This window comes from Xyrauchen texanus, chromosome 44 (assembly GCF_025860055.1).
Source record: "Xyrauchen texanus isolate HMW12.3.18 chromosome 44, RBS_HiC_50CHRs, whole genome shotgun sequence".
NCBI lineage: Eukaryota > Metazoa > Chordata > Actinopteri > Cypriniformes > Catostomidae > Xyrauchen > Xyrauchen texanus.
In genome coordinates, this window is record NC_068319.1 from 22,461,298 (window position 1) to 22,485,436 (window position 24,139).

Genomic DNA, 24,139 nt, shown 5'->3' on the forward strand with positions numbered 1-24,139 from the left:
CACGCACAACTTTCCACATGCCCTATTGAGAGCGAGAACCCCTAATTGCGACCACGAGGAGGTTACGCCATGTGACTCTACCCTCCCTAGCAACTGGGCCAATTTGGTTGATTAGGAGACCTGGCTGGAGTCACTCAGCACGGCATTCATACATTTTTTAGTGTAGCTTCAGTGTCCAAATACTTTTTTGGTCATTGTATTGTATTTGCATTGATTGGAGCTGCATCATCAGCCTCATGGTCTCCTAAAGGCCTTTTAGTTTTCTTTCATTCAGTAAACCAAACAAAACTGGCCACCTTTCGCATGCCCTCACAGTCCAGGCAGCGATGATCCACAGGGAAATGGTGAACACCAGCAGCACTGTGCCGGGACAAATAGTCATGAGGGTCTTCATGACAAAACGTGTGTTGAAGTTTATCTTGTTGAGAGCACCGATACTGCGAGACGAAGCATCGGTAAAGAGTTTGCTATGAAGCAACATGACCCGAGCGATGAGGTACAGACGGAGAAACATGGGAATGGACAGGATGATATCCACATCGGCGTCCGTTTTGGACGGTGCGTAGGAAAAGGCTAGCCTTGCCGTCCATGTGAAGGTGTAGTTGCCGGGGATAGGGTGTATGGCGCACACCAGGAACTCCAAGCAGATGAAGAAAATGCGCTCGTAGGTCATGGCTATCCTCCAGTCGTCTGCACCATTGTCCACCATGAATAACTATTCAGAAACAAAGTAAAGAAAAACACTGTTAGTGAGACTTTCCACAAATAGGGAATAAAGTAGGATCTGAAACTTTAAAATATATATATATATATATATATATATATTTAGCAAATTCCAGAATGCATAACAGCTTTGTAAATTTAGCCTAAAGTAAGCTATATTCTAGTAGGAGCTAGCTAGTTTGAGACAAAATATTGGTTTATATATAGATACATTTATATTTCCCATAAATGTTTAGAAAAAAATATCTGTTTGATAATTTTTCTTACAATAATTTTGGTAATATGGTTTACTGGTTGAGCTAGTTCAATCCATTATAACACAACAATTTATGTAAAAATTTGTTTTAAAATTAATCAAATTGTGTTAATTAAAAATAGTTTGTGTACTTAAACTCTTTTATGAGGGAATGAACTTGTCACGATTCACTGTTGTCTGGCCTGTGTGTCTCCCCGTCATCTGTTCCCGGACTACACTTCCCATAATTCCCTGCTCTCATCTCTGCCAGCAGTCCTTCATTGTCCTCACCTGTGTTTCATTTAGTCATTATCCTTTGTGTATTTAAGCCCTGTTGTTTGATCATTCATTGTCAGTTGTTTTATGTACCTGTATGTGTTTGACCTCCCGTGTTTAACCAGTGCCCTTCGTAGATGTTTACACCTGTTTATGTTTTTTATGTGGATGTTTTATTTGTTCCTGTGTCTACCAGTTATTTGTGTTTGTTTACTTTCATTCCAGTTATTTGTGTTTGTTTATTTTCATAAAAAATCCTTAGCTGCACCTAGATTCAGCTCTCTTGACTTCTTCCCAGAACAACTGACCAAAAATGGATCTAGCAGCGTACTTCACAGAACTAAGCCATGCGGGTTTGACAATTCGGGAGTTCTCCCATTTCTTCTCCACAGTAGCCATCCACACCGGTCTTGGTGACACTACCCTGAAGGAAGTCTATCGGATCGGACTATCAACATGCCTGTGGAGGGAATTGCCGAAGACCGGAGATTATACATGGAGGGAGTATGTGGGGCTAGTTTTGGAGACATTCGCTGCAGAGGAACCACCTCTCTCAATTCCAGTTTCAGCTTTTGAGCATGCAACGCCCACGCCTGCCACGGCCACCGAGCCAACGCCCACGCCTGCCACGGCCACCGAGCCAACGCCCACACCTGCCACGGCCACCGAGTCAACGCACACGCCTGCCACGGCCAACGAGCCAACCCCCACGCCGGCCAAGGCCAACGAGCTGGAAGTCTCATCTGTCCCAGAGCCGGCGTTGCCAGCCTCGTCCACCCGGAGGAGGAGGAGGAGGAGGAGGAGGAGGAGAAGGAGAAGGAGGAGGAGAAGGAGAAGGAGAAGGAGGAGGAGGAGGAGGAGAAGAAGAAGAAGAAGAAGAAGAAGAAGAAGAAGAAGAAGAAGACAGGCTTATGTTTCCCAGTCTCCTCCATCCAGGGCTCCGCCTCCTGAGCCTTCCACGGCTCCGCCTCCCCGTCTCGTCCGTGCCAGCCTCGTCTGTCCCAGAGCCAGCGTTGCCAGCCTCGTCCGCCCGGAGGAGGAGGAGAAAGGCTTCTGTTTCCCAGTCTCCTCCATCCAGGGCTCCGCCTCCCAAGCCTTCCAGGGCTCCATCTCCTGAGCCTTCTACGGCTCCATCTCCTGATCCTTCCACAGCTCCGTCTCCTGAGCCTTCCTGTGGCCGCCTCCCAGGCCTCCTGACCAAGTCCCTGTCCTCTGACTGCCTCCCCGGCCTCCTGACCCAGTCACTGTCCTGCGGATATTGCCCAGGCCTCCAGACCCGGTCCCCACCTTGAGGTCATCCCCTTGATCTGCTCTGGTCACCTTGGTCTCCTAGCTGTCCGCCCGCTCCATCATGGCCCTTCCTCCCTGTCTTTGCCATATTCCCCTGATCCCCTTGCCCCTTGTGCCCCACTTGGACTGCCTGTTTGCCCCTTGTGCCCTCCTTGGACTGCCTGCACCCCCCCCCCCCCCCATATATGATGAATAATACTTACATTTACACTACGAACTTCTTACTGTCTTTGTTTATATTGCTGGTGCATGACAGGGAATGGACTATATAATAGGATGCAGACGGTGGAATAACAGGAGAAGAACCTTAGCGTTAAATTGCGCTTGACCCAGCCCATTATCACTTTGCACACGCAATTTCGTCAAACACCCTACCGCCTAGACTTAACACATGCACGAAAATACCAAAACTTTATTGCCATGCCCACAGATGTATCGCATAGTGCTGTGCTTAGCGCTCTTAAAATAGGGCCCTCTATATCTTATGTCAGATCATAGTTTATCTGTAACACTTTACTGTAAGGTTTGTTAACCTTAGTAAATCCATTAGGTATCATGAACTGACAAAGAACAATAATTATTTACACAATTTATTCATCTTGGTTAATGTTAATTCTATAAAAATAAAATTGTTAATTTTTAGTTAATGTTAGTTCATAATGCAATAACTAATGCTAACATCTCCAACTTTTATTTTTTTTAAAAATACAAATTTAAATTATGTTGAAATTAACATTGATCAAGATTAACAATTCCTGTAAAAATTGTGTTCATTGTTAGTTCATGTTAACTAATGTTAACACTAAGTAATGTTAGCAGTTTATGGAACATGTAAACATGGGAATTTTTGCCTCTTATGTTTTAAAAAATATAGTAATGGGACACAAATGTGCCTTCCGTGCAAAGTATAGAGTAGGAAAACAAAGACAAAGAAGCTGGAAAAAACATTTTATGTTCCTCCAGAAAGATTTATTTAAAGGGATATTTGTGACTGTATTGGGAGTGTGGTGATGTGAAAAGCTCTACCTGCTCTCTGTACCTTCTTTCTGCACCTCACTTCCCCTCAGCAGACTGTAATCTCAACCTTAGTCTGTCAGCCTCTGCCAACATGCATTGCTCAATGGTTTCTTTTAAACTTATCACATGCCTGACTGAGCAAAGTTTCTCTCAACTTGACCGTCAGGCTCAGGAGCCACATTGCATTTTCTATTCCTGCTTCTTACAAAATCTCCCGGTTTCCCTTCATGCTCTGTCCCACAAATATTTCCCTCGAGTACAAATATTATTGTCCATCTGGTTTGCTCCACAACAGCATGCAAAAGTGAGCAGCACTCAAATTGACAGCAGCCTTGATTATGGGAGTATCCGGACTAGGGATGCAACATTACCACTTTTTCTCTTCCGATCCGAATTCGATATCGGAAATCTCAGTATCGGCCGATCCGTTACCAGTGTTGTTTTTTGCATAATCAGTTTAGAATATCTTTACATTATTGTGTGGAACTAATTGGGTGTGCTCTTTAATATGTAAAGAAACACAAACTTCTAACTACACATTATTTCAATATAAATGTATAGCTTATTAAGAAAAACATATACTGGATAATGTAGCAGCAAAATTAACAGTAAGAAAAGAAGCAGTTTTTTTTTTTTCAACTTGTGTCTGCACTTTAAAGGATTCATATCTCTTTTTTGTTCAATTTAGTTGTAAGATATCAGCTCACTTTTCATTCACACATATATTTTCTGGAACCCATTCAACTTAAATATTATCATTTGTAAACCAATAATAATATATTATAAAAGTAATATATAGTAATATATCTCAATCGTGCACCTTTAACATTTAAACCGCTTTTATTTTGACATTCTGAACTCTCCAGGAAGTCCTGAATGTGTCTGATTGTAGTTCAGAGTTCACAGTAGTTTAATTTGCTTCTTATTCAAATTCTGGTAAAATGCACCTCCGGTGCCGTTCTAAATACATATTATAAGTGAACTGAACTATTGAGCATCTACATCTGGGATGTTATTCGTGAGTAGTGCTCAAATATTGTGCACTGCATGAAGACTAAAAATGGCTGCTAGTGTGTGTGTAAATAGAGCAGTGCCATTTACTGACATGCTGGAGCTGAGCATGCATTTTATATATTTACTTATTAAACACCACCTTTTGTGATTCACAGAGCAATCGCACATCTTTGTGTGATTCAAAAGTGGCTTTGAATAAAATGCACGAGTCATATGAACTATTTAAAATTTTGTTTTTATGGTTCTTTTATGGTCATTTTTTGAGCTTGACTGTAACGAACATGACTAACACACAGTATTGGATTTGGATCGGGCTCGTCAGCTCTTTTGCATTTACATAGCAGCAGGGAGTAATCTGATTGGTGGATCTCTCCTCAGGATTATGAGTAGTGTAGTTCTTTACTGGGAATTCAGGATTTAAAAGCACCTTTTAAAAAAACAAGTTGAAATCTTATTAGGTTGTGGCTTCTACAGGAAGCATATATCATTGCTTAACAATTTTAGAGTTCATGATAGGTATGCCTTGGAAGATTTTATCATTATCGTTAAAGGGATAGTTCACAGAAAAATGAAAAATCTCTGGTGGCCAGAAGTTTAAAGGTCCAAAAAGCATATAAAGGCAGTATAAAAGTAATCAATATGACATTGGTTTAATCCATGTCTTCTGAAGATATATGATGGGTGTGGGTAAGAAACAGATCAATATTTAAGTCCCTTTTTTACTATAAATCTCCACTTTCAGAATTCATAGTAAAATGACTTGGCTGTCGATTAATTGTCAAACAAATAATTGTGATTATGACGATACATTTTTAGGGCTATGGCAATTAATTGTCATAAATTGTCATATTTCTTAAGGTGTGCTTTTTTCTGCATGTGTGATTCATACACCTTAAGAAATCATTTTGACATATTTAACTTGAAATATACAGTATAAATCAAATAATAAAAAAGGGATGTGCAATTTCCTTTTAAGGCTTTAAAAAAACTTATGAATGACATGAAAAATAATGTTTTAAATATCAAAATATTTCTAAATACTTTACATAATTAAAGTCTCTCTTTTTGGTCAACTATATATAGCTAAATTTTACATTTACACATGTTTTTTAACAAAACTTTTACATTATATATATTTTATTAAAAAATCATATATATTTATTATTATGAAATAGTTAAATATTTCTGTCCTAATTTCTTCACTTTCACATGTTATTTTAATGCTCTGATTAAACCCATAAGCCATTATTTGTCACAAAGTAAAACCTTCGAGAATTTGTTTAATTTCATCACTGCACAGAAATAGAGTTAGTTTGTCACTGCTTGTATGAACCAGGAACATTTGCCATTACACGATCGTTTAAAGTGAAACTGAAGCGCTTTGTGTTCATTATTACAGTGAGGTTATACGTGTTCATTTTTATATTCGTGGGAGTTTGGCGTGTACCTCTGCTGACAGCACGCGCATCAGCGCGCTCTTCCGGACAGGAGCTGGTTGATGTCCGCGGTGCGGCTCAGTGATGCTTTGACTCTGAGTTCAACTAAATGACACACAAACGAGCAGTTCATGGCATTTATACAGTATATTCGCTTAAAATCCTCTTATGGAATTAGAATAGCCAATAATCGCATTTAGACCAAATAACAGCGATCAGATGGTTATTTAATAATCGCGACAGGCCTACTTAAACGTTTAACTTTTTCTTACCCACACCCATCATATCACTTCTGAAGATATGGATTTTAACATTGGAGTCAAATAGATAACATTTATGCTGCCTTTATGTGCTTTTTGGAGCTTCAAAGCTCTGGCCACCATTCACTTGCATTGTATGGACCTACAGAGCTGAAATATTCTTCTAAAAATCTTTATTGGTGTTCTGCTGAAGAAAGAAATTCATATAGGGAATGATGAGAATAGAACATATTTTTTGAGTGAACTATCCCTATAAAATCTATTTCTCTATGAAAAAAAAGGAATAATTAATAATTTACTTCTGGAACTCGGCTATTGCACTATATTCCCTTAGATTCCCCAGTCCCTCTTAAATGCTCTGTGCTAATCAACTGCAGTTCCTTTCTAAGCATTCAGTCAACATTACTCAACTGCCACCATCAGCCAGAGATATTTCACTAGAGTGATGCAGTCAGCACAATTCAAATGCTTCTGCTGGCAAACTTTATCCAACATGACTGTGGCTATCTGATATGAGAAATGGGCAAATGATAAACCCCTGATGCCATATGTGCAAACGGGTCTCCTGCCTTCTTATGACACCAGGCTATTTCACACAATAATGGGTTTATGCAGAGCATAACCAAGTTATTCTCTAATATGGGTTTTTGCTTGAGGCTTCAAGAGCGTGTTTCAAAGGTTTCTGCTATTTTCATTTCACATAGTCCTGCCATTCTGCAAAAAAAATAAAAAATAATTTTTCTTAATCAGTATTTTTGTCTTGTTTTCAGATAATATTTATTTTATTAATATTGTTTTTCTTTCCCCACTGGCAAACTGCTTTGTTCTGTAAGCATAAGCCTCACAAAATTTACTTAATTTATGCTTTAAAAGTGTTTGCCAGTGGGATGGAAAAATAAACTTAATTTAAGATATATAGAAGTACATTTATCTTGTTTTAAAAATGTTTAGATATTTTTACTGGAAAACAAGACAAAACATAATGGTTAAGAAATTATTTTATTTTGCATTGTTTTATGAAACATTACATTTAGAGAGTTTAATGACATTTATTGTAAGTTATTCACTCGACCTAGCTTGCTCAACTCACAACGCCTGTATCCTAAGGATGAATAAATATCCAGATGTTTGAATAACTCACATTAGATATAACCATACAAAACCTGGAAGAAGATGAATGAAAATCTCAAAATATAAACTGGCATGCTGCCAAGTAACCTCTATTTAGCCTGAATTCGTAATCTCTGAATTCCTCATTAAGAAAAATAAATATGTTGCTTCATTTCTGGAAGCAAAATGAGACAACACAGATCATATATTCAATTAACAAATACATTAAAATGAAGTTTTTACATTTTCAGAAGTAAATAAGAATGGTAATTGCCCATGCAAAAGTCACTGCCACGATGCTAGGGTGTTTTGGGTGGTTGCCAAGGCGTTGCTATGTGGTTGCTAAGGTTTTCTGGGAGGTTTCTAAGCGGTTACTTACTGGCAGGGGTGGAAAGAGTACTGAAAAATAATACTCAAGTAAAATTATGGTTACTTCATAAAAAATGTAGTTTGAGTACAGTAAAAGTACCTGTCCTAAAAACTACTCAAGTAAGAGTAGAAGAGTAGCTCATTTAAAAGTACTCATGAGTAGTGAGTATTGAGTACTATCATTCATGTACATTATTATATAGAAACTATTTTGACATTAATAATGTAGTTTAATAATTATGATTAGGGTTTTTAAAAAGTCCTTAACCATAACACCATGTCCTTACTAGACACGTTCTTATAAAAAAAAGAAAACATTTTTTTTTTTGTATTTCTGTGACATTGCGGCCAAGTAGCCACTGTGAACGCTCCTTATTACTTTACATTTAACATCAAATTTGTTCTGATTAGCTGTGACTGTGTCACATCACACAGCAGTTTCATGTTCAGTGTGGGAATTCAATATGCGTTTCGCTGGAATCTTGGTGTAAGTATGAGCAATAGAATTAGTGATGCATTATCTAATTAGAACAACTAAAAAATAAAATAAATTCATCACACCTTTTAACAGGTGTTTTTCTAGCTGAAGGACTCCAATAATTAAAAAAGCTCAATTTTAGGCCCTTGAACAACCTACAGTACAAACATTAGTCACACGGATCATAGAGCCCCAAAATACAACACTAATCCCTCATATTCATACGAAGAACATGCACAATATGAACGTAAAACACATACTCCTACAACATATTCTAATTCTAATGTAGCAAAATAAAATCAAGGACATGGGATGCTTCCAATCCTAAAAACAATTTCGTTGACAGAAATCGTGAAGTCAGAAGAGAGGGAGATTAGGAGGATATGAGACACACCAAGAGCTTTGAAATGCCTGAAAATTTTCAGAGATACTGTAACATTAACCAAGCTCTCTGTTAGTATAGTTTGTTGTTTCGACTTTCCGTGTGAGCGTAACTTAGACAGGGAAACACAATCTGCCTTCCCAAATGGTGACAGATGCTATCTTACTCAAAGCTCAGCAAAAACAACAACAACAAGCAACAAACCACATAGCCTGCACAAAGAATGATAAGCGTGAAGCGTTAATTTTATTTTATTTGAGCAAACGTTCTCTGTCACGAAGGGGCCGCTTGTCAACTTTGTAGCTTTAAAACGGAGCAATTAAACATTTAAAATGGGTTATGTAAGGAAATCTACTTGGTAGATAAAACCAATTATGGTAATGGACAACCTGCAATACAACACTTGAGGGTTCTTTACCTTCTAGCATCCAATATTTCAACGTGTGGTTAAAGGTGTAGTTATGGAAAAATGCTGAATTTTACAACAGAGGGGAAAGGTGCACATGTAATGGCCTGGTAACAACTGCTAAGGGTCATTCCAGATAACCTGAACAAGACTGAGAGCATGACTCAGGCAACTAATTCAACCAAGAAAAACCAGAAGGGCTTGATATAGCTATCAGTAATAATTGAAAATAGATTTATATCTATACATTAGAATACAACTTATATTTACTTGTATACAGTACATGTAAATATATATATATATATATATATATATATATATATATATATATATATATATATATATATATATGTAAATATTTTCAAATATTTTAAATATAAAGTATGAAATTAATTTTTATGTATTATATATTTTGTATATACATCATTACTGTATACACAGCAGTGTTGTAGTACTTGAGACCTGACTCTTTACAGTACAATATAATACAGTACTGTATTTTCTAAAGCAGAAATGTTTACTTGATTTGAATGGAATATAAACTGTAGAATACAGAAGCTGGTAGTTTGTATTGTCATGCTGAGCCACATAGGCACTTTGAACCTTTAATTTAAGTTTTTCACTGACATGTCGTAATTGTAATACGAATTTATAAACTTAGTATACTCAACTGGTAATATTGTTTAACCAACATAAGATTAAGAAATTTAGGGTTAATTTATGCCCCAAGAGTAAATAGTTCTTTAAATTATACATTTAATACATTCATAAAAACTCTTGTCTTAGATTGAAAAGATAGAGGACAAATTTTAGGTTGGCTTGAGAAAGCCTAGCTTGAAAGTTTGAAGTAGTTGTAAAAGCTTGAAGTTTGAAGGTTTTTAGTTTGAAGTTTTAGTATATTTAAAAGTTCAAAATTGTAAGATTATAAGACCATTCAGTCTATCAAATAGACAGACAGACAGACAGACAGACAGACAGACAGACAGACAGACAGACAGACAGACAGATAGATAGATAGATAGATAGATAGATAGATAGATAGATAGATAGATAGATAGATAGATAGAGTGATCATTTGGTTACTAAGCAGTTACCAAGGTGATACTCAAAAGGCTCCTTGCTACCTTGAAATGTTTTTGTTTGAGCACCGACTTGGTACCGGAGTACCGGTATTTTTGATAACACTAGCTGTAGGTACAAGTGCTGATTTAGGGCCATATTGCACTCTTGCTCATGTGATATTGCTTATATACAACAGTTCAATGAACAAGTAAATTGAAAAAAATTGACAAAAAACGCATTAGAACTACTTACGCAACTGATCAGAATCTACCGTTGGTGGTAAGTAATTCAAAAAGTTCACTTCAGAAATAATATCACAGCTTGTGCTGTTTCTAACAAGTTATTGGTTAAACATGGATGGATGGATGGAGCTGTGTATATTTGTGTGTACAAATATGAGAGAGAGAGAAAGAGAGAGGAGGAGCGTGTGCGATCACCTGTTGCCACTCCCAAGCAGAGATGCTGTCAGTTTTCTGAAGATCAGCTTTCTCAGTGGAAAAATAGCGGGGGTGTTTCTCACTATTTCGCATTAGCCGGTGAGCAAGAGTCATTCACTATAGAAACCGCAATGTCCTCCATTTTAAACAGTGTGTCCACTCCAATGTGGAAAGTCCAATAAGAGGTAAGCGCCTTCAGTTGTGTAATTAATCAGTCTGTTGTGTCTCAGCTGTGATGAGCCGTAATGCTGAAGTTGTTCGTTTAAAGCAGTTTAAAGCTATTTCCTAGATTTAGTAGTAGTAATACATGCGATCACTAAGAGCTGTTGTATATAAACAGCTGAAGCGGTTTCACTTCATGTCACCAAACTGGCTTTTGCCACCACCTGCTGGCTAACATATGTAATGTCAAAACAAATACATGTCAAAGACAAACAGAAGCTCTTAACAGATCTGCACGGCTCTTAAAATTTTGTTTAGAATGGCACAAACACAAGTGGAGTGATACACACACAGTGAAGCGTCTGAGTGCTGATGGAGTCAGACCATCAGTGCACATGGAACGTCTCTTGTCCAATCAGATTCAAGGACCGGGACTAACTGTTGTATATATGTAAATATTTTATATATATTACTTTTGCAGGGCAGAGCCAGGTCGTGATTCTGCACACCCGGCCCATAATAAGGCTGATTAAGCCCAAGAGGGATAAGGCCAACCAGAGACGGCAGTGCGTCAGAGAGAGAGTTACGGGCAGCTGTCCGAGACTTGTGTAAAATAGTTCAATTGAAAGGAGGAGGCGAAAACCGGCTTGAAGATATAAATAATATTTTAATGAGAAACTTAACCAAAAAGACAAATACACACAAAGGTGTCGGACAGCTGCCCGTAACTCTCTCTCTCTCTGACGCTCTGCCATCTCCAGTCGACCTTTATTCCTATCCTTAATCAGCCTTATTAGGAGCTGGGTGTGTTGAATCACGATCCAGCCCCACCCTCCGCCCTGCCACAATTATATATAAATACAGTATGTAATTTATATATTCTGTATTCTCTATATTTTTATTTTCCATACATACATTATAATACATAATATAGTATTTCTGTATATTTACATTTATATTTGTTATATACTGTATGTAAATGCTGTAGGCATTTTCTAAAGAGAATATGAGTGGTGCTTGCCCATTAAAAACTAGCCTCCACAATGCTGGGGTGTTGTGACTGCTTGCCAGGGTGTTGCTATGCAGTTGTTAGGGTGCTTGTTAGCTGATAGCCCACCCTCAATCTCTATGATATTCTGATGCCTAGATACATCTTGAGTCCTTCATTCATTGTAAGTCTAAAGGATTTTTTCTCCCATTTTATTGTGAGAATTTTAAATCAAATTGCTTAGAAGAAAAGTAATAGCACATCTCTTTTCAACAAATCACATGATTTAAGGTATTATTCATCTCTATAGCACAAGCAATGCAGAACAAGTTATGTGTCAACGTTTAATACTTAGGGATAAGCAAGAGCAAGAGAAATAGTGATGCTTGCCTTTGCAGCATCAGTAAAAATAAAAGAGCAATATAAAGGACAAATCGAAAATCTTATTCCGTTAGCTAAAGCATTATGAAGAAAAGTAGTAAATGTTTCGGTAAATTACTCAAAGAAAGACATATACAGTTGCCGTAAGTCCTTAAAGAAAAGCCTTCAGCTCAAATGATGATGCAAGGCTGACTCATTCAGACAATGTGGATTAATGGGAGCCACAGTATAAGAACTAAACTGATCACAAGGGTGATGGCTCTTCTGAAACTGTCTTCCTGTCATGCTCCACTGACTGTTGCTTCACTAGATCTGAACTCTGAAACACAGGGACAACAACATAATCTATTTAACATGTGTCTATACAGGGGGCTCGGATCTTTGTGCTAGAGATGACATTTCACCTTGCTACTGGTTACTGGTTTCCATAGTGTTCAATTTAACTAATGGAGCATGGCTCAATATTTAATTTGTGCAATGTAGAGAATGGAGAACATATATCTTGTCGATAAAAAAATAAATAGAAAAATCACTCAATCTCATTAGAGATTTGTGTAGAGAGGTTCAGACCAATTACAAATTAATGCAATGGTTAATTTATGATATCAAAGTGGGCCCTAAAAGGCCACTTTGTTAAGTAAATCCTTAGTTGTATGTTGATTTTGGCTTTCAAGTTTCCTTGAAAAAGGGACCCACAAGGTTTGGGAATTTTCATTTGCGTAATTGAACTCTGCATAAACTATAACAGCTTTTGCATTATGTATGTACATAGCTTATTTTAACTGTGGTCTAATACATTTTCTTATTTTTAAATAAATTAAATGGCAGGCAGGGAAGTGTTCAGGAAACCTTTTTAAAACAGTCATTAATATTTGAGCCATTTTTGCAACACTTTACATAATTAAATAAAATTGTATTAAAATTGCAGGCGGGGAAGTTTTCAGGAAACCTTTTTAAAACAGTCATTAATATTTTAGCAATTTTTGCAACACTTTACATAATTAAATAAAATTGTAATAAATTGCTGGCAGGGGAGTGTTCAGGAAACCTATTTGAAAACCGTAATTAATATTTTTGCGACACTACACAAATAAATTAAACTAAAAAGTTAGGTGGGGGATTGTTCAAAAAACCTGTTTGAAAACATTAATTAATATTTTTGCATCTACACAATTACATTAAATTTTATTAAACGAAATAAATTAAATTAAATTAAATTAAAATGGCAGGCAGGTGTGTGTGTGTGTGGGGGGGTGTTCAGGAAACCTATTTAACAGTAATTTTTGCAACACTTTACACAATTTTATTTTATTTTATTAAAATTGCAGGCAGGGGAGTGTTCAGGAAACCTATTTGAAAACGGTAATTAATATTTTTGCCAGACATTACATAAATAAATTAAATTAAATCTGAAGGTAGGTGTTACGGCTGTGGGAAGCAGGAGAAGGTAGACGAGTGATTTGGGTCCAAACGCGGCTTTATTTATAAATCATAAACAAATAAACACAAAGAAAAGTCCACGCTGGGAAAAACTAAACTAAAACACAAAAGAACACAGGGCAGGAAGAACATAAACGAAGGGAAGGAAATGAATTAGGGGCACAGACAGCGAACATCCACGAAAGGCAGGGGGTAACCTCGAACGAACAAGGGGAACAGAGAGAGAACCACGAGAGAACGAATCGGTTACCTAACGTAACCTCGGTTCTCTCTAGATGAGGGAACGAGTATTGCGTAAGCTAGCTTACGCTACGGGAAAGATTAATCTTTTCTGAGATATTGAAGCCAAAAAATTATCCTTAATTTTGTATCATTTGTCAACGCAGTGCAGCAACTGCAGACCTTGAGCGGGCTAGCTAGCCAACTCATTGGTTGCTCTGCGGCAACTGCTGCAGCCTATAGACGAACTTGGGCGAACTCGCGTCCAATGAGAGGCGTCCGCGCGCTTACTGCATCAAAGCCTGCCAAAATGGGCGTGGCTAGAGTGCATATAAGCGTAGTTCGTAGGCTGGAACCCTGGTTTTCATTGAATGACGCGAAAGTCGCTCGTGGCGTGAGCACGGCCGGCTACGCAATACTCGTTCCCTCATCTAGAGAGAACCGAGGTTACGTTAGGTAACCGATTCGTTCTCTTACGAGAGGTTCTCTCGTATTGCTAAGCTAGCTTACGCTACGGGAACCCATTGTCAACGCCGTGCGCGCCAAGCATCCACTGCATGAGCCCCAGGGGTGGGGGGACCCGGGGGAGCCCTTGTGAGTGGGGAAATAATATTTGGCCGGCAAGAGTGCGGGCCAGTGTGTGTGTAATACATAAGCACATAGTGGGAAGGGAACGACAGAGCGGCGGTGCCGGTCTGTGTGGAATGAGTCCCATCAGTGCAGCTCACCAGGGGAGCTGTTGCGTATTAAACCGCTAGTAGTTTTGCCTGCATGGCGGGCACTTCCAGATTGTAAAATCTGACAAAGGTGGAGGGAAGCCCAGCCCGCTGCCACACATATGTCGTGAATGGAAATCCCGCTGGACCATGCCCACTATGAGGCCATGCCTCTAGTGGAGTGAGCCCTAATGCCCAACGGGCATGGCAGGTCTTTTGACGCGTATGCGGCAGCAATAGCGTCCACTATCCATCTAGACAGTGTCTGTTTCGAGGCGCGAGACCTTTGGTGCGCCCTTCGAGCGAAACGAAAGCTGCTCAGAGCGTCTGAAAGAGGCGGAGCGCGCAGTATACAATCTCACTGCTCTGACTGGGCAAAGGAGATTGGCGTCGCGTTCGCTATCGGATGCTGGCAGCGCCGATAGGGAAATGACCTGTGCTCTGAAAGGAGTACCGATCACCTTGGGAACATAGCCGTGTCTAGGCTTTAAAATGACCTTGGAGTCACTTGGTCCGAACTCAAGACACGCAGCGCTGACAGACAGCACGTGAAGGTCTCCCACACGTTTGACTGATGACAGGGCAGTCAGAAAAACGGTTTTGAGTGAAAGGTATTTCAAATCCACGGATTGACAACGTTTAAAACACAGACCATTTTGACGCACAGAGTCTTCTCGTGGAAGGGGCTCTAGCGTGTATGATGGTGTTTATTACCCCTACTGGCAGAGCAACGGGTAGTCGTTGATCACCCATGCGTGCAGCGCCCAGCACTCTGGGTGGGGATGCCAGATCGTGCCGCGAGCTTGAGAGAGGAGATCTGCTCTCACTGGGATGGGCCACGGCGCTGTCAGTGACAGCTGCGTAAGCTCCGGGAACCATGTCTGATTCTCCCAATGCGGGGCTATGAGGAGCACCGAGTGACACGTTTCCCTGATCCTCTGCATTACCTGTGGCAATAGCGAGACGGGAGGGAAGGCGTAAAGCGGGCGGTTGGGCCAGTCCTGGGCCAGCGCGTCCTCGCTTTTCGAGAAAAATATTGGGCAGTGAGAGTTCTCTTCTGACGCAAAGAGGTCTATCTCTGCTCTGCCGAATATGCGCCATAACTTGTGGACTGTTTGAGCGTGCAGGGACCATTCCCCTGGAGGAATATTGTCTCTGGACAGTCTGTCTGGGCCGTCGTTCAGGTGGCCTGGCACGTGCGTAGCCCTCAGCGAGCGCAGGTGGCACTGGGACCAACTCAGTATGCGTTTCGTCAGATGGAAGAGGTTCCTGGATCTGACACCGCCCTGACGGTTTAAGTAGGATACCACAGATCTGTTGTCCAAACGGACCAGGACGTGGTGACCCTGAATGACCGGGAGAAAGCGCACAAGCGCGTACTCGACCGCTATGATTTCCAGACAATTTATGTGAAGGAGCTTTTCCTGAACTGACCATAGGCCAAAAACCGGAGAGCCCTCGCAGACCGCGCCCCAACCCGTGTTGGACGCCTCTGTCGAGATGACTTTTCGGCGAGATACAGCTCACATCGTCACTCCCCGCTGATACCATTCGGCCACTGTCCAGGGCTGCAGAGCTGAAATACAGGTCTGAGTCACCTTGATCGGCTGGCGGCCTGTGGCCAAAGCCCGGCGAGACACGCGGGTGTTTAGCCAATGCTGAAGCGGGCGCATGCGCAGTAAACCCAGCTGAAGTACTGCTGCGGCTGAGGCCATGTAACCTAGCACTCTCTGAAATTTTTTCAGAGGCGTGAGGCTGTTCATCTGAAAGGACGCGGCTAGTCGCTGAACACGGCGTGCGCGCTGTGTAGATAAGCGAGCCGTCATTGCCACGGAGTCTAGTTCTATTCCAAGGAAGGAAATTGCCTGACTGGGCTGTAGTGAGCTCTTGGTCCAATTGACTGCAAGACCCAAACTGTTCAGATGGCTGAGGAGAACTGTCCTGTGAGACAGGAGCTCCGTATGTGACTGTGCCAAAATCAGCCAGTCGACCAAATAGTTCAGAATTTGCAAGCCCTGACTCCGCAGGGGTGCGAGCGCCGCGTCCATGCACTTCGTGAAAGTACGGGGTGCTAAGGACAGGCCGAACGGAAGGACGGTGTATTGATAAACCTGACCGTCGAAGGCGAATCTCAAGAATGGCCTGTGACGGGGATTTATCTGAATCTGAAAATAGGCATCTTTCAGATCGAGAGAAATAAACCAGTCCCCCTGGCGCACATGCGCGAGGAGTTTCCTGATTGTAAGCATTTTGAACGGTCTTTTTGCAAGCACCTTGTTCAAAACCCTGAGATCTAATATTGGTCTGAAGCCGCCGTCTTTCTTGGGGACAAGAAAATAACGGCTGTAAAACCCTGACTCGCTCAGTGAAGGCGGCACTCTCTCTATGGCCCTTTTGCACAGAAGGCTTGCTATTTCTGAACGAAGCATGCAGGCTGCTTCCGTGTTCACAATAGTTTCGAGCCGCGCCCTGAAGCGGGGAGGGCGGCGATCGAACTGTAGCAAATAGCCCTGTTTTATTGTGCTTAACACCCATTTGCATATCCCTGGGATAGCTTCCCACGCTTTGAAGCGTAACGCTAGAGGGTGAATGGCCGAGTCGCCCTGATTGCCGTACACAGCGGGCTGAACAGAATGTGTGAGCGCGCTTATTGTGCTTATGCATGACTGCTCGCAGACAGCAGGGATAGGCTGTTCTGTGAGTGACTTCCCGATTGAGGTGAATGGGGAAAGAGTCACATCTGTTAAGTGATGCGTGAGCATAGTCACGGGCACGGGACTTACATACAGAGACGTTTTTGCTGGCCGTGTGACAGAGCGGGCAGAGAATGGGCGCGCGCACGTATTCGTGAGCGCGTGTATTGATTCTAACACTCGAGCGGGCTGTGTCCGCTTTATGTGAGTGGGCTCTGATCGGGGCACGGGAAGTGTAATGCTTGTGTGTAGAGGTGAACACTGGATTGTGGGCACATTTTCTACACATAAGGCTGGTCGTGTGACAGAGCGGCGCGCGCACGGATTCGTTGGCGCGGTTATTAACTCTAACACTCGAGCGGGCAGTGACCGCTTTATGTGAGTGTGCTCTGATAGGGACACGGAAAGTGTAATGCTTGTGTGTAGGGGTGAACACTGGGTTGTGGGCACATTTTCTACACATAAGACATGTTTGCTCTCTGATAGGGACACAGGAAGTGTGATGCTTGTGTGTAGGGGTGAACACTGGATTGTGGGCACATTTTCCACACATAAGACATGTCTGCTCTTTACAAGGTCTTTTTGTGTCGCCGTGAAAACGGCGTTTGAGTGCAGGCAAGTGGGTAGTAACACCGGCTTGTTGGCTGCTGAATTCACCACTGTAGTAGCCTGAGAGAAGGGGACTGACAGGGGGCGAAGCTTTGACGGTGGTCCGGCCGCGGCGGGACTGAGCCGTCGTTTTTTCAACAAAGCTAGGAGGACCTCGGTTGTTCAGGTTTCAGCGCAATCTTAGGCCGAGGCCCGCGGGGGGGGCGGTGGTCTACGGCGGCTGTCTGAGCGCGATCTGGGGCGGCCGCCCTGTTGGCGCTGGGAAGTCTGGCTTTGTGGAGCTGGGCGCTGTGAAGATGCTCGTGCAGGAGGCTGGTTACGTGGGCGGCCTGCAGAGGAGCTAGCGCGGCGTGGCAGGAAGAGATTCATGGCTTGGGTGGCTTTCTGGACTTCCGAAAAACGGTCAACAATGCCACTTACCGCGGAACCGAAGAGACCGGACGGAGAGAGCGGCGCGTTGAGGAACCTGGAGTGCTCAGTTTCTCCCATGTCGGCTAGCGTTAGCCACAGGTGTCTCTCGGTTATAGTCAGCGAGGCCATGCACTTCCCTATAGCTTGGGCTGCAGCTTTGGTGGCGCGAAGGGCGAGGTCCGTCGCGCTCCTTAGATCTGTAACAGCCTCTGGGTGCCTGCCTCTCTCATCCCACTCCCGAAGAAGGTCCGCTTGGAGGATCTGCAAGACGGCCATGGAATGCAGAGCAGATGCGGCTTGGCCGGCGGCGGAATAGGCGCGGCCAACACAGGCGGAAGTAGTTCTGCAGGCCTTAGACGGGAGCACTGGTTTAGACCGCCATCTCGCGGAGGGCGGGCAAAGGTGTGCTGCTACCGAATCCTCGACCGGGGGGATGGAAGAGTAGCCCTTCTCGGCGGCGCCGTCCACTGAAGCGAGAGCGGTGGAGACGTGGGATGGAGTCCTGGCCGAGAGAGGCGCGTTCCACGATTTAGAGAGCTCGGCGTGGAGTTCCGGCAGGAAGGGAGCGGCCCAGGCGCGGGCGCCGCGCGGTGACGGCTTTGAAGAAAACAGCCGTCGAGTCTGTTGGGAGCCTGCTCAGGGGGCGGTGACCACTCGAGCCCGAGGCGGTCGACGGCCTGTTTGAGGAGGCGTATCTGTTCCCCTTCGACTCCGGCGCGGGTCCTGCTGTATTCCTGGGCCGTTGAGGAGGCTTGTGACCACTCCTCGCTGTCCGAAGCCATGATGGAACAGCAGCTTTTTTCCTCCGCCTCGCTCTCCGAGGTGGCAGCAGTGCGGCCGCTCGGCGGCAACTGCGCGTCCCGGGGGGGCGGGGAGGGTGAACGCGATTCTCGAGGGAGGGGCTCCGGCGAGACAGTCGCTTCTAAAACTGGTTCCGGCAGCCTTTGGGAGCGGCACTTCTTCCTGCGCGGCGAAACAGAAGGCGGCGCGGCAGCTCCGGTTTTGCATACTTCGAGTCGAGCCCGCAGGGTCGACATCGGAAGCTCCTCGCAGAGGTCGCATCCGCCATCAGCGAGGGCGAGCTCTGCATGCCCCAGTCCCAGGCAGAGAGCGCAGATGATGTGGCGGTCTCCGGCGCTGAGAGGAGTGCGGCATGAGCCGCAGGAAGTGCGAGGCATCTTAAAAAAGACGCTCGATACTCTTTTGTGAAGTTCGCTGAGGAACTTAGCTTGCTCTAAAAAAGGATACGTCGCCGGATGGCGTAGCTCGCAGGATGGCTGAAGGTGGCGAAGACGGCCGGCTTCTTCGAGCGCTGTCCACGCTTGCTAGATGCCCCTCGAACGGCGACGCGGCTTCCAGTTCAGAGATGCGAAGAGCTTCGCTGAAGAGATGAAAATCAGGGTTCCAGCCTGCGAACTGCGCTTATATGCACCCTAGCCACGGCCATTCTGGCGGGCTTTGGGACAGTGAGCGCGCGGGCGCCTCTCATTGGGCGCGAGTTCACGCAAGTTCGCCTATAGGCTGCAGCAGTTGCCGTAGAGCAACCAATGAGCTCGCTAGATAGCCCGCTCAAGGTCTGCAGTTGCTGCACTGCGTTGACAATGGATACAAAATTAAGGGTAATTTTTTGGCTTCAATATCTCAGAAAAGATGAATCTTTCCCGTAGCGTAAGCTAGCTTACGCAATACGAGAGAACCTCTCGTAAGAGAACATAGGAGTCGACATAAAACGCCAACGAACGACAAAGGAAAGGGAAAACAACAGGGTTTAAATAGACAGACACGGTAATAACAAAATCACGAACAGGTGCAGTGATGAGGGCCGGGAAACATGGGAAATGATGTTTTATACACAGACAGTGAAACACGGAACGGACAACAAGGAAAACGTGACATGGAACGTGGAAAGTGGCATGTGAAACAGAAAACACGGGCAGACAACACAGGAACGTGACAGTAGGGGAGTGTTCTGGAAACCTATTTGAAAAAAGTAATTCATATTTTCAAAATTTTTGTATCACCCTTTACACAGTTAAATTAAATTGTATTAAAATGGCAGGCAGGGGAGAGTTCAGGAAACCTATTTGAAAAAATTAATAAATATTTTTGCTATTTTTGTGACACTTTACACAGTTAAATTAAATTAAACTGACAGGAGGGGGAAGGGGGTGATTTGAAAACAGTAATTAATATTTATGCACTTTTTTAACACTATTGTTTTTTACACAATAAACAGTATAAAAAAATGGCAGGTGGGGAGTTAAGTGCCAGCAACTTTCTGCAAATGTCTGTGCTTTAGCCTACTATGCCACAGACACTGAAAACAGTAATTAATATTTTACACAGCTTAAATTAAATGAAATCCAGCAGGGAACACTAAGGGATCGGTGGTGAGGGATAACTGACACTCGTCAGTCATCTCAGGTAGAAGAAAGATGTAACAGGAAGAGGACTTCCCTTGTAAAGGTCTCTTCCCCTATACATATACGTGACCCAACAATACAAAAGCTTATAAAATGATTTGTGGTTCAATATCAGCTAACAATCACATATCATTGTAATGGTGTTGCAAATAAAGGTTATTACATATCAGAAATATGGCAATAATTTCTGTTGGATAGCGCACTTTCGCCTGGTGCCTTCATAGAGCCACATTTTTCTGGTAAAGCATCCACATGATGGATGTCCCTCAGAGACTCGTGGGCCCTAAATATTACAGAGAGCACAACTGGCTCATGAATACATTCCATTATATTTTCAACAGTGTGAAAAGTAATAAAACTGCACAGGCATTTATGGTCACAGAGCCAGGGCTCTTAATGACTTTTTTGGGAAATAATCTGCATACATATTAAAAAGAAATGGTTTTGTTTCATGTTTACACAGATACAGTATTTACAAACTCATTCAAATGCACACACACACACACACACACACACACACACACACACACACACACACACACACACATGCAATACTTTATATGTTAGACTGAATTAGTATATTTAATTTCTCAAATAATGTATACACAGCAAAAATGTATGCCTATTTAGTAGAGCATCATTATATTATTATTATAGGAATAGTTCACCAATTAAAATTTGGTCATCATTTAGTCAACCATTGGGCAAGTGGTTATTTTCTTTATTCAGTGAAGCACAAAAAGAGATGTCAGGTAGAATGTCTGACATGCTATTTTTTGCATACAAGGAAAGATAATTTATAAAACCAAGCTTCATAAGGGGGAAAAAACCCACCAGCAAATGATCATAAAAGTAGTCCATAAGACCTTTGCAGCTTATTCCATTATTTTATTTTCATCCCCTTTTCTCCCCAATTTGGAATGTTCATTTCCCAATACTTAGTAGGTCCTCATGGTGGCATGGTTACTCACCTCAATCCGGGTGGCGGAGGATCTTATCATGTAGCTCGTTGTGCATAACACCGCATAGACTCACAGCATGTGGAGGCTCATGCTAATCTCCGCGATCCACGCACAAATTTCCACACACCCCATTGAGAGCGAGAATCATTAATCACAACCACAAGGAGGTTACCCACTTTGACTCTACCCTCCCTTGCAACCGGGCCATTTTCGAACTTAAGATGCCAGGGGTGACAGTCAGTGTCAGTACTTGCTGAGCAACCAAGGGACACTATTTCAAGTCTTCTTAAGAATTATTATAAAATGTACTGTCAATGTTGTCAAACCGGCACAAACCAGCACAAAATGACCAGTCTGTACTGATTGCACTGCAGAAATTCACAGGGGTTTGGAATGGCATGAGAGTGAATAGATTATGATAGAATTTGTAGTTTTTGTTTTGGTGAACTAGGGATAGGGATAAGGGATAGTTCACCCAAAAAAAAAATTCTCTCATCATTTACTCACCCTCATGCCATACCAGCTGTTTATGACTTTCTTTCTTCTGCTGAACACAAATATTTTAGAAGAATATTTCAGCTCTAAATCTCCATTTTCACTTTCACATTCTTCTTTTTTTGGTGATTTGCATTCTTTGTGCATATCGCCACCTACTGGGCAGGGAGAATTTATATAAAAACAGGACATAAATATTGATCTGTTTCTCATATCACTTCTGAAGACATGGATTAAACTACTGGAGTTATATGGGCTACTTTTATACTACATTAATATGCTTTTTGGATCTTCAAAATTTTGGTCTCCATTCACTCGCATTGTATGAACCTACAGAGCTGAAACATTGTTCTAAAAATCTTAATTTGGGTTCAGCAGAAGAAAGAAAGTAATTCACATCTGAGATGGCATGAGGGTGAGTAAATGATGAAAGAATTTTAATTTTAAGGTGAACTATCCCTTTAAGTGCATCCAAAATGCTGCTGCCTGCTCGCTGTTTAACAGATCTTCCTGTGTTATGCCTTTGCTCAGGTCTCTTCAAGATAAAAATATGACTAATTTCCATTTTCCACCTCACTCAGACCACACACTACTAGCTAATAACACTCCCCCCATTCTGCCAATAGCACTACGATCTTGTTGGCACTATGTTCTTTACTGGGCAGTACAAGCTCATTGGCAGCCCTTGGCCTTATCTAAGTGCTTGATTTATATGTTTTCCTATTAACTCCCGTATCACTCGAACCCAATCAACCCACTTTTTGTAAGTTGCTTGGTACAAAAGCTTTAGCCATGAACATAAATGAAGATTAATTAAAAAAAAACTGATATCCAAAAATTGTTTACTGTAAGAATCTATTTTTGCCTTATTTAACTCTATAAAATATGTTTTCTTATTGAAATCAAATGTAATCAGGTTGATTCAGACATGTTAAATAATATTTTTTCAAACCAATTAATTTAGATTTGACCAATTATAGGTGCTGTAAGCAATTTCAGCCATTCTAATTCCATGAGACTGAGTTGTTGGATTAGCCACGCCCCCTCTTTCCAAATCCCAGCACTCCAAAGATCCCAAAACAAGCTTTATTGAGAGCAGAAACAGATGTTAAAAACAGCAGTAGTAAAATAGCGCTGTCAACTGACAACTGTTATGAACAACATGGCATAAAATTTAATTATGCCTCAATTCGCTGCAACTACAATACTATGAGAATGCGCAAAATGATTGACAGGTGAAAAGCATACATTTTCCGTGGACACATTTTTGTATGCAGTTTACAGAGTCTAGTGCTGTCAGAGAACGGTGAGATATCTCATGAAATTTATTTCAGGGAGTAGGAAATATTTTTGCATACTTTTCCATTAAAATCACAAAAACAATACCTTTCCATTACAGCACCTTTAAAGCATAATTTTCATGTTAACATTTTTGAAACATTCTGATTTTTGTTTGAACAAGACTAAAATATGGATTGCAAAAGTATATTGTTGACTAATGGGCCCAGTATGATTTGAAAAGAATGTGGAGTTTTTGCTTATTTAAACAGTTTATGTAAACTGCTTAAATGTAAAATATGCAAATATATGTAAATTATTATTCTTTTTTTTTTTTTTTTGTAGGTGAAATAGAATACAGGTGAAATTACTGTAGGCTTTTGCGAACATGAAATTCAAAAGCAGGCCAGTAAACTGGATTGCTGAAATGTATGGAAATTGATGTGAAATCAATGCACCCTTCTCTGATTAAATCCTTTGTGCACATTTGCTCATTCCACCAAAAATGAATAGTGGTATTTCCCCACTGGACAAACCACACATGGCTTCACTTCATTAAAAGGAAGCCTGTGCTGAAACAGCCCATAAGCTTTATGTCTTGTCGGATAAATTACTACTTACATGAAATACCAATCCTTGACATGAGTTATGGATTTTGCAATGTTTGATTTTTTGAGAGCTGAATGTGCAAAACACACATTATTAAACCTTACACTTTGTCTATCTGATTAAACGTGAATGAGGTCTTTGGTCTTGTCCATTTGCCTGTTAACTTCAAGGTCATTCTCATTTCTTTCACCTGCTACATGAATGAAGTTGAATGAAATAATAATAAATTAATTTTGCCTGCATGGTTCCATTACTTTT

General features: G+C 41.8%; 1 protein-coding gene across 1 annotated transcript in view; it reads right to left on the bottom strand.

The window, feature by feature from the left end:
- kcnn2 (potassium calcium-activated channel subfamily N member 2) overlaps nucleotides 1-24,139 on the bottom strand; it is a 70,251-nt gene that overhangs the window by 35,759 nt on the left and 10,353 nt on the right. Inside the window, exon 4 of the mRNA XM_052117355.1 lies at nucleotides 297-715. Within this exon, the coding sequence (XP_051973315.1) occupies nucleotides 297-715 (419 nt within the window). The remainder of the gene's footprint in view (nucleotides 1-296; nucleotides 716-24,139) is intronic.